This window comes from Hypanus sabinus, chromosome 9, assembly GCF_030144855.1.
Source record: "Hypanus sabinus isolate sHypSab1 chromosome 9, sHypSab1.hap1, whole genome shotgun sequence".
In the NCBI taxonomy this organism is placed as follows: Eukaryota; Metazoa; Chordata; class Chondrichthyes; order Myliobatiformes; family Dasyatidae; genus Hypanus; species Hypanus sabinus.
The window spans coordinates 5475999-5488026 of record NC_082714.1 but is presented as its reverse complement, the minus strand read 5'-3'; the positions used below and the strand labels follow the sequence as shown (position 1 = coordinate 5488026).

Here is a 12028-nt window from a genome sequence, read left to right as displayed (position 1 = left end):
AAACTCTCTGTGTGTAAATGTAAGTGTGATTTTGTGAATATATTCAGGTATATATGTGTGTGTGTTGTGAATTTGAGAGTGAGTGTGTGAGTGAGTGTGCGTGCATGTGTTAGTGTGTTGTGAAGGTGACAGCCCTCACTAAGGACCCTCATCACACAGGACTTGGCTTCGTCTCATTTCTATCATCAAGGAGAAGGTGCAGAAGGCACACACTTAACGTTTCGGGAACAGCTTCTTCACTTCCATTATCAGATTTCAGAATGGACTATGAACACTACCTCACTATTTTTGCTCTCTTTTGCACTACCTATTTACTTTTATATCTTGTCGTAATATATAGTATTCTGGCCACAAAATAGCAAGTGTGTGTGTGTCTGTGAGTTGTGTATATCACTGTATACGTAATGCATCGACACAATGTCCGTTTGGTTTTTAATTCCGGAAGGAAGTGGGAGGGCAGAGCAGTTCACTGATTAGCTTCAGAGCAAACAGCCCGTTTCCCCAACCTCTGACCCTTGAATCTGGCTGATCTGCCACAGGACCGTCCCAAGCTCACTGTACTGCCTAGTGCTCTCAATCTGGACTCGGTACCACAGTGTGGCTGACGGTAGCAGACACCAACAGAATCAACAAACTCATTCGTAAGGCCAGTGATGTTGTGGGGGTGGAACTGGACTCTGACGGTGGTGTCTGAAAAGAGGATGCTGTCCAAGTTGCATGCCATCTTGGACAATGACTCCCATCCACTCCATAATGTACTGGTTAGACACAGGAGTACATTCAGCCAGAGACTCATTCCACCGAGATGTAACACTGAGCATCATAGGAAGTCATTCCTGCCTGTGGCCATCAAACTTTACAACTCCTCCCTCGGAGTGTCAGACACCCTGAGCCAATAGGCTCGTCCTGGACTTACTTCCACTTGGCATAATTAACTTATTATTATTTAATTATTTGTAGTTTTATATTGCTATATTTCTTCACTATTCTTGGTGTGGCTGTAATGAAACCCAATTTCCCTCGGGATCAATAAAGTAAGTCTGTCTGTCTGTCTATCTGTCTTACCTTGTCCCACATGATCTGTCTATGTCCAAATCACATCAAGGGAATGGGACAGACCTGCTGCTGGTCAGGTGAGGAGACCCGGCCTGTACTGGTGAGAGTGAGTTAACAGAATATGAAGCCTCTCCCTTATGAGGGGGCTGCAGAGAGCCGGACGATATTTGTCTATACTCACGTCATTCTTTGATGTGCAGTAGAGAGCATCCTAACAATCTACATCACTGCAAGGTACAGAAACTGCACTGTGGTGGGCAAGACAGTTCTACAATAGGCAGTCAAAACTGCCCGACACATCCTGGCACCAGCCCACCCACCGTCAAGGACATCTATTCAGTAAGGTGCTGGAAATGGGCCAGTAACATCATGAAGGGTCCCACCCACCCTGTTGCATGGACTGTTTGTCCCACTCCCAACAAGAAGGAAGCAACAGAGCATCCACACCAAGACCAGCAGACTCAAAAACAGTTACTTTCTCCAAGCAGTAAGGCCGATCAACACCTCCACTCACTAACCCACTCCTCCACACCCCCAACCACCACTACGTCATCATTTCCTCTCAGTCACTTTATGTACACTGCCGGCTGGTGGCACAATGGCATCAGCACCAGACTCCGGAGCAAAGGCTCCCAAGTTCGAATCCAGGTCGGGCCCCCCTACACAAACTTATTGTCTCATTCCCTAATAGCAGATCAAGTATCGCACAGTTGCCCCAGCCCAAGCGTGCTTTCCATGTGTGCTGACTTGAGCATCAAGCTAGCCACTCGGCCTTGTAAAAAATACAAGGGTCGAGTCAGCAACGTTCATATCGTGACCGTTAATCCGAAAGGAGACCAATCCTGACACCACACGCCAGACAAGAATGGCTGACTGGTGTGAAACGCTAAAAAAACACAGACACTCCTGTGCCTAGTGTCACTTAATGGATCTATGATCAATCTCTGTATACAAGTTATCTTATGTATTTACAGTTTATTTATGGAGTTTTTAAAAAATTATTGTGTTCTTGATCTTACTGTTTTTTGCTGCATTGGATTCAGAGTAACAATTATTTCATTCTGCTTTACAATTACTTACTGGAAATGACATTAAACAATCTTGAACACCTCATCCAAGTACAGAGATTATGGGAAATATAGACCTATCAGCAAAGATGGAAACAGGCCCTTTGACCCATCTGGTCCGTGCTAGCCACGGTGCCCAGCAAACTAGTCCCATTTGCCTGCACTTTGCCCATATTCCTCTAACCACCCATCCATCTCCTTATCCAAATCTTCATATCAATAATTAAAGAGCAAGGTTATATTTATTTGTCACATGCACATCAAAGCGTACAGTAATGTGTCATTTGTTCAAAGTTCAAAATAAATTTATTATCAAAGTACATATATGCAACCCTGAGATTCATTTTCTTGAGGGTATTCACAGAGCTACAAAGAAACACAATGGATCAATGAAAAACTAGAAACCAGATGGACAAACATGTAAAAGATAAATTGTGAAAATACAAAAAGCAAAACATGAGAATGGGAAATGAAGAGTCCTTGAAAGTGAGTCCATCGGTCGTGGGAACAGTTCAGAGTTGAGGTGAGTGAAGTTATACCCTCTGGTTCAAAGGGCCTGGCCTGATGGTTGAGGAGCTATAACTGTTCCTGAACCTGGTGGTGTGGGTCATAGAAAAGTACAGCTCATAAACGGGCCTTCGGCCCATCTAGTCCATGCCAAAGCATTTGAAATGCCTGATCCCATCAACCAGAGCCCTCCATACCCCTCCCGTCCATGTACCTCTCCAAACTTCTCTGAAACGTTGAAATCGAGCTTCCATGCTCCACAGCTCATTCCACACTCACACAACCCTTCAGAGTGAAGAAGTTTCCCCTCATGTTCTCCTTAAATATTTTACCTTTCACCCTCAACCCGTGGCTTCTGGTTGTTGCCCCACCCACCCTCAATGGAAAAAGCCCGCTTGCATTTACCCTATCTACACCCTCATTTTGTATACGTCAGTCTTCTGTGTTCCAAGGAATAAAGTCCTAACCGATTAAATATTTCCTTATAACTCATTCCCGGCATTCAAAAATCTCACTCCCCCTATGTCCACAGTGCTCTGTAGATACAGCCCCCACCCCACACCATAGTTTATTGTTCTTCCTTCTTCATATCTGTACAGCTGGAATGGAGATGCCAGGCAGGATAGCAGTTGAGAAAATCTGCAGATGCTGTAAATCTGAACACACGAAATGCTGGAGGAAATCAGCAGGCCAGGCAGCATCTATGGAAAAGAGCACAGCTGGCGTTTCAGACCAAGACCCTTCAGCAGGCAAGAGAGTTGAATGCTCCTCTTTGTGGGATGTGGGAAAGCAGAGAGACATCTAGTGACCCTGACGATGACAATTGTGAGAAGTGCATCCGGCTGCAGCTTCTAACAAACCGTGACAAGGAGTTGGAGCTGGAACTGGATGAATTCTGGATCATTTGGGAGGTTGAAGGGGTGATAGACAGGATGTATGGAGGTAGGTACACACAAGGTGCAGGACACTGGAAACTGGTTGGTAGTCAGGAAGGGGAAAGGGTTAAGGGGGCAGTGCAGAGATCCCCTGGCCATTCCCCTCAAAAACAGGGACTGTATATCACTTTGGATACTGTTGAGGGGATGACTTAGCAGAGGAAGGTCAAGTGCCAGGTCTCTGGCACTTAGGCTGACTGAAACTCGGGTGGGAGGGGGAGGTAGAAGAGGCGAGCTGTGATGATAAGCGATTCATTAGTTAGGGAAATGGAAAGGGGGTTCTGTTGACAAGAACAAGATTCACGAATGGTATGTTGCCTCCCAGGTGCCAGGATATCTCAGACCGACTCCTCAGTATTCTTATGTGGGACGGTGAACAGCCAGAGGTCGTGGTCCACGTTGGTGTCAATCACGTGGGTAGGAAGAGTGACGAGGCGAGTTCAGGGAGTTAGGTGCCAGGTTAAAGGGCCGGAACCACCAGGGTCGTGATCTCAGAACTGGCAACCATGCCTCGTGCTAGTGAGGCCAGAACAGGAAGATTATAAAGTTTAATACATGGCTAAGGAGTTGGTGTAGGAGGGAGGGCATAAGATTTTTTGGATCATTGGGCTCTCTTCCAGGGAAGGTGGGACCTGTACGGAAGGGACAGCTTGTGCCTAAACTGGAGGAGGACTAACATCCTAGTGGGAATGTTTGTTAATGCTGCACAGTGGGTTTTAAACTAGTGTTGCAGGGGGATGGGAACCAGAGTGCCAGAACAGTTAGTGGAGAGGTTGTGGAGGCAGATGTCGGTAAGACCTCAGACAAAGTCAGGAATCAAAATGCTGGAAGATCTCAGCAAACCAACAGCATCCATGGAAAAGTGTCGCAGAGACCCTTCATCAGTGTGATAGTATCTTGAGCTGAGTATTTCAATACAACAAGAACCGTAGGAAAGAGGAATGAGGGCAGGGCATGGATCAACTCCTGGAATTATGACATTGTAACCATTATTGAAACTTGATTTGCAGGAGGGGATCGACTGGCAGCTCAACATTCCGGGGTTCTGTTGTTTTAGACGCGACAGAGCGGGAGGGATTGGAGGAGAAGCGGTCGCGTAGCTAGTCTGGGAAACTATCACAACCGTGCTCCGTCAGGACCGACTGAAGAACTAGTCCAGTGAGGTGTTATGGGTGGAACTGAGAAATAAGAAAATTATGACTTCATTAATGGGGCTTCATTACAGATCACCCAACAGTACCCGGGATTTAGAGAAACACATTTGTAGAGAGATCGCTACAAATTTAAAGAGATTGTTGCAAGAAACAAGGTTGTTATAATCGAAGATTTTTAACTTTCCATATATTGACTGGGACTCCTAAAAGGACTAGATGAGATAGTTTGTCAAATGTGTTCAAGAAAGTTTCCTTAATCAGTACATAGAAGTCCCAACGAGAGTGTGCGATACTTGATCTGCTGTCAGGGAATGACACTAGAAGTTTGTGTAGGGGAACAGTGTGCAGACAATATCCACTGCCTTGCCTTCATCAACTTTCCCGGTAACTTCCTCAAAAAAAGCTCTATAATATTGGTTAGACGTGACCAGGTCATACTAACTACAGAATCAGTCCGTGTCTATCGGAGTACTTATATATCCAATTCTTCAGAGGCAGAAGACCACAATCATACACTGAGTGGCCATTTTATTGCCTGTGCTCTGTAACTAATAAAGTGACCACTCGGATTCGGATTTAACCGGGGGCAGCTCTAATTGACATATCGGCTGTCGTCCGGCAGAGGGCAGACCTGCTGATGGGCATTGCCGGCTCTGTCCCGCAGGGGGCGCGAGTCCCGGGAATCCTGAGCAGCGGAAGCCTGAGGCCCCTCTTGTTCCAGGGCTTGTTAGCGGGAGCCGCTGTCCTTTGACCCTGCCGTGCCCTTGACTACGGCCACTTCCGGCGAGCGGAGCCGCTGGGTGTGCGATGGTGAGTGGCAAATAGCGAAGAAAGGCCGGGGCAGGAGAGGGGCTTCCTCGGAGGAGGAAAGGGTAGGGTAGAGCGTCCTCCAAGAGAGGGGTGTCCCGAAGAGGGGAAAGTGAGGAGTTCTTTTGTAGGAGAAGAGGCGAAGGGAGGGTGCCCTTGAGAGGAGGGGAGGGGAGGTGACGGGCAGGCCTGGAATGGAGGGAGTGGGGAAGGGGAGGGGTAGGCCTGGAATGGAGGGTGGGGAAGGGGAGGGGTAGGCCTGGAATGGAGGGTGGGGAAGGGGAGGGGCAGGCCTGGAATGGAGGGAGTGGGGAAGGGGAGGGGCAGGCCTGGAATGGAGGGTGGGGAAGGGGAGGGGCAGGCCTGGAATGGAGGGTGGGGAAGGGGAGGGGCAGGCCTGGAGGGGAGGGGGCTGTGCTTTGTCAGGTGTGGGGTGAAAAGGGTCGATCTCATCTCCAGACGGACCGTGGGCCAGGTCTGATTCTCTATCTCCTGTCCACAGGCCAAGTACCTGGCACAGATCATCGTGGTGGGTGCTCAGGTGGTGGGGAGAGCGTTTGCCCGGGCGCTGAGACAGGAGTTTGCCGGTAAGCATGAGAGAGCTGACCGTTCTGGAGGGAACTCTCCTGCATCGTATTGACACTGGAACATCCTCCTGGACATCCCACAGAATCGTACAGCGTGGTTTCGGGCCATTTGGCGAAGCCAGCCAGTGAACACCTTTCCATTTTAATCGCACCTTCTACGAGGCAGCCCACAACCGAGAACAGGCCCTTCGGACCAGCACATGCAGATCAGATCTTGAGGTCAGCAATTCAAGTGCTTGTCTAAACTTCATAGTGTAGATTAAGTGTTTACTGCTAAATCTACACTGAGGCGTCTGGACAAACACTTGAACAGTTTGCCATGTACTCTCCACACTTTGGGTGAATAAGTTCTTGCTCAGAATCATCTCCCAATCTCCCCTAATCCTAGTTTTATTCACCTCAGATAAGGAGAAAATATTTCTGCAGTGGATGCCGTGTTTGGGCCATTTGGATCTGCTCCATCATGGCTGATTTATTATCCCTCTTAACCCCATTGTCCTGCCTTCTTCCTGTAACCTTTAACACCCTGTCTAATCAAGAACCTATCAACCTCTAAATATAAACACAAGGAAATCTGAAGATGCTGGAAATTCAAGCAACACACACCAAATGCTGGTGGAACATAGCATTTTGTGTGTGTTGCTTTAACCTCTAAATATACCTAGTGACATGACTTCATCCCCATTCAAAATGGACATCCCTCTATTCTGAGACTGTGCCTTCTTGTCCGAGGCTCCCCCACTATAGAAAACATCCTCTCCGTATCCACTCTAACTAGGCCTTTCAATACTTAATAGGTTTCAGTGAGATCCCCCCCCAACCATTCTTCTAAACTCCAGCAAGTACAGGCCCAGGGCTATTAAACACTGCTCATACATTAACTTCCTTTGGGCCCTTTCCAATGCCAGCACATCATTTCTTCAATAAGGGGCCTAAAACTGCCCACGGAGCCTTAGTTATGGTTCATACTTATTAGTTATAGTACAGTTATAGTTATGTACCTTTGCTGTAATATTGTAAGTGCTTTATATAAACAACATTGGACATTACACCACACGTCCTGATGTTGTGCAAACCTTTAAACTTACTCCTGGATCAATCTAACATTTCTTTCCCTCTATTTTTCTATCAGCCATGTCCTGATATAAGAGACTATTAAATGTCCTTGTATCTGCATCTGCCACCTCCCCTGGCAGTGCTTTCCACACACTCACCACTCTCTGTGTTTTTAAATAAAAACTACCTCTGATATCCCCCTATACTTTCCTCCAATCACATTAAAGTTATGCTCCCGTATATTAGCCATACCTACCCTGGGAAAAAGTCTCTGGCTGTTCCCTTGATCTTATCATCTTGTACGCCTCTCATTGTTTTTCACTCCAACAAGAAAGCTTTAGTTTGCTCAAGCTTTCCTCATTGGACACGCAACCTCTTAGCCTGCTTTGCTTCAGTGGAACAAAACTCCAGCTGAGACCTGCTGGGTGATATATGAAGTCAGAGGAAACCCCCTGCTCTTGCTTTCAATGCCCTGAGTAATGAGGGCCAGCATATTCCTTGCTGATGTCATCTTCAAGGATCTTTGGACTCAAGCAAGGTCTTTTTTTCAATAGTCAGTCGGATCTTACCATCCATGGTGTGTGTCCTAACCTCACCTGTACTCCCAAAAATACATCTCCATAGAGTTATGGAGCACTGTAGAATAGGGCTGGCCCTTCAGCCCATCTGGTTTGTGCTGATCTTGTTGACATGTGCCTGGACTGTGTCCCTCCTTACCCTCCCATCCATGTAATTATTCAAACTTCTCGACAAACCCACACCCACCACTTCCACTGGCAACTTGTTCCACGCTCAATCCTCAGAGAAAACAGCCCCCCCCCCCCCCCCAACATTTCACCTTTCTCCCTTAATTTAACTGGCAGTAAGTATAAAGTGTTGCAAGGAAGTAAGGTAGAGTCTGTTCTGGATTCTGACAGCAGTGGGGAAGGAGCTGTGTGTGCTTCAGGCTCCTGTATCCTGGTAGCAGTGAGAAGGAGACATGTCCTGGTCGTAGGACATGATGTACTTCATGATGTACGGCAGCTCTTGGAGCTTTGCCTTTTGAAGGCTGTGGAGGCCAAGTCATTGAGTATATTTGAGGCAGAAGTTGACAGGTTCTTGATTAGTCAAGGCATCGAAAAATATGGAGAGAAGACAGGAGAGTGGCATTGAGAGGGATAACTAATCAGCCATGATGGAATGGTGGAGCAGACTCAATGGACTGAGTGGCCTAATTCTCTAATGTCTTATGGGCTCTCACTTTCTGGGCTTAAACTCCCCCTGCTATTTCACTGACACATCGGTTTCACTCTGTGAGCTAAGACTAGTTGCCAGTTTTGATGTAGGCAGATGAGCAGTGACTGGAGAGAATCTGCAGATGCTGGAATTCCAGAGCAGTGCGCGCACACACGCTACACACACATGCTCACACGCACACGCACACTCTCACACACACCCACACTCACACTCACTCACTCTCCCACCCCCACCTACCTACCTGGAGGTGCTCAGCAGGTCAGGCAACGTCAGTGGAGGGGAATAAAATATCAACTGTTAATTCCCCTCCATGGATGCTGCCTGACCTGCTGAGATCCTCCAGCACTTTGAATCAGAATCAGGTTTATTATCACTGATATTGTATATCATGAACTCTGTTATTTTGTGGCAGCAGTACACTACAATACATAAAATGTACAGTTGTACAAATCACAATGAGAAATGCGCAGACAGCAGAATCTGGTTTAATACCACTGGCATATGACGTGAAATTTGTTTTGTGGCAGAGGCAAGAAAGTTCACCAAATAAATAAATAATGGGTGCAAAAGCAGAGTTAAATATTGAGCTTGTGTTCATGGGCCGTTCAGAAATCTGATGACGGAGGGGAAGAAACTGTTCCTAAACTCTTTGAGTGTGTGTCTTCAGGCTTGTGTAGCTCCTCCCCAGAGGCTGGTAAATCTGTGGAATTCATTGTGAAATGGGAATAGGGCACGTCTGGAACGAGGTGTAAAGTTGCCTTAGTGGCTAGTGTGCACACCGAGCGAATTATTCATAGGGCAATGGCTTTAACAGAAATTACAGAACACCCAGTACTTCATTTTTTTAAATTTGTAAAACTAGCAGAGTTCACAAAAGTGCTGTGAAAGTCGTTGATTAGCCCCACTCGTTGCCCCTTCTCATCCAAGTGGTTGATGATGGTGGCTCACCGCTGTTTGTCTCAGTGACCAGTGGAAGCTTGCGGGTGAAGGTGGGACTGATCAGTGACTGGTGTCTCTTCCTTCCTGCAGCCAGTAAAGCAGCAGCAGAAGCTCGGGGTCAAGCTGGGCGTCAGTCGGCCGCAGCCTCCAGCATCTCCGGAATATCACTGCAAGAAGCACAGCAGATCCTCAACGTCACAAAGCTCAGCGCTGAGGAGATCCAGAAGGTGAGGGAGCTGCTTCTGTAGAACACACAGCAGTGCTCAGTGCCCTTCATTGTAGTTATCTTGAGACTCTTAATGTCCATATTCTATACCTGAATGCACAAAGTGTCAGAAATAAGGCGGATGAGCTTGAAGCTCAGGTGCGAATGGGTAACTGTGATGTTGTTGGTATAACGGAGACATGGCTGCAGGGAGATCAGACCTGGGAAATGAATGTACAAGGGTATACGTGCTATCGTAGGGACAGAAATGTGGGTAGAGGGGGTGGGGTGGCCCTGTTGGTGAGGAATGAGATTCAGTCCTTTGCAAGGGGGGAACATAGGTTCAGGAGAAGTAGAGTCTGTGTGGATAGAACTGAGGAACAGTAAGGGCAAAAAGACCCTAATGGGTGTTGTCTACAGGCCACCAAACAGTAGCATGGATATTGGGTGCAAATTGAATAGGGAGTTAACATTGGCACATGACAAAGGTAATGTTGCAGTAGTTATGGGGGATTTCAACATGCAGGTGAACTGGGAGAATCAGGTTGGTGCTGGACCCCAGGATAGGGAGTTTGTAGAGTGCCTACGGGATGCATTCTTGGAACAGCTTGTACGAGAGCCGACCAGGGACAAGGCTATTCTGGATTTAGTGTTCTGTAATGAACAGGATTTGATAAGCGATCTTGAAGTAAAGGAGCCATTAGGAGGTAGTGACCATAATATGATAAGTTTTTATCTGCAATTTGAGAAGAATAAGAGCAGATTGGAGGTGTCAGTTTTGCAGTTGAACAGGGGAAACTATGGAGCCATGAGGGAGGAGCTGGCCAAAGTTGACTGGAAGGATAGCCTAGCAGAAAAAGACAGTGGAATAGCAATGGCAGGTATTCTTGGAAATAATGCACAAGGTGCAAAATCAGTTCATCCCCCGGAGAAGGAAGGATTCAAAGGGGGGAAAGGGGCCACGGTGGTTGACAAAGGAAGTCAGAGATTGCATAGCATTTTAAAAAAAAAGGGAAGTATGACAGAGCTAAGGTGAGTGGGAGGACAAATGATTGGGAAATTTTTAAGGAACAACAGAACTTAACTAAAAAGGCAATATGGGGAGAAAAAATGAGGTACGAACGCAAGCTAGCCAGGAATATAAAGGAGGATAGCAAAAGCTTTTTTTGGTATGTGAAGAGAAAGAAGATAGTTAAGAACAATGTTGGGCCCTTGAAGAATGAATTGGGTGAAATTGTTATGGGAAACAGAGAAACGGCAGAAGAATTTAATAAAAGTACTTTAGATCTGTCTTCACTAAGGAAGACACAAGCAATCTCCCAGATGTATGGATGGGCCAAGGATGTAGGGTAACAGAGGAAATGAAACAGATTGACATTAGGAAGGAAACGGTGATGAGTAGACTGACAGGACTGAAGGCTGACAAATCCCCAGGTCCAGATGGTCTGCATCCTAGGGTACTAAAGGAGGTGGCTCTGGAAATTGCAAATGCATTGGTAATCATTTTCCAATGTTCCTTAGATTCAGGATCAGTTCCTGAGGATTGGAGAATCCAATGTTATCCCACTTTTTTAAGAAAGGAGGGAGGGAGAAAACAGAGAACTGTCGACCTGTCAGCCTGACATCGGTGGTGGGGAAGATGCTGGAGTCCATTATTAAAGATGAAATAGTGGCATATCTAGATAGCAGTGATAGGATTGGGCCGAGCCAGCATGGATTTACCAAGGGCAAATCATGCTTGACTAATCTGTTGGAGTTTTTCAAGGATGTAACCAGGAAGTTAGACAAGGGAGATCCAGTGGATGTAGTGTACCTCGATGTTCAGAAGGCATTTGATAAGGTCCCACATAGGAGATTGGTGGGTAAAATCAGCGCTCATGGCATTGGGGGGAAGATATTGACATGGATAGAAAACTGGTTGGCAGATAGAAAGCAAAGGGTAATCGTGAATGGGTGTTTCTCGGAATGGCAGGTGGTGACTAGTGGAGTGCCACAGGGCTCAGTATTGGGACCACAGCTGTTTACGATTTACATCAACGATTTAGATGAAGGCATTGAGAATAACATCAGCAAGTTTGCTGATGATACTAAGCTGGGTGGCAGTGTGACCTGTGATGAGGATGTTAGGAGAATTCAGGGTCACTTGGATAGGCTGAGTGAGTGGGCAGATACTTGGCAGATGACGTTTAATGTGAATAAGTGTGAGGTTATCCACTTTGGGAGTAAGAACAGGAAGGCAGATTATTATCTGAACGGTGTAGAGTTAGGTAAAGGAGAAATACAAAGAGATCTAGGAGTCCTTGTCCATCAGTCTCTGAAGGTGATTGAGCAAGTGCAGCAGGCAGTGAAGAAGGTTAATGGAATGTTGGCCTTTATTACAAAGGGAATTGAGTACAAGAGCAAGGAAATCCTTTTGCATTTGTACAGGGCCCTGGTGAGACCACACCTGGAGTATTGTGTACAGTTTTGGTCGCCAGGG

The 12028-nt window shown here is 46.6% G+C and overlaps 1 protein-coding gene across 2 annotated transcripts in view; it reads left to right on the top strand.

Moving 5' to 3' along the window:
* The first annotated feature begins 5393 nt into the window (after window positions 1-5393).
* Window positions 5394-12028, top strand: part of pam16 (presequence translocase associated motor 16) — a 30644-nt gene continuing 24009 nt past the window's right edge. For both annotated transcript variants that reach the window (XM_059978922.1, XM_059978921.1), the window contains exons 1-3: window positions 5394-5529; window positions 6029-6113; window positions 9435-9571. In XM_059978922.1, the coding sequence (XP_059834905.1) occupies window positions 5527-5529; window positions 6029-6113; window positions 9435-9571 (225 nt within the window). In that variant the 5' untranslated portion in view covers window positions 5394-5526. The remainder of the gene's footprint in view (window positions 5530-6028; window positions 6114-9434; window positions 9572-12028) is intronic.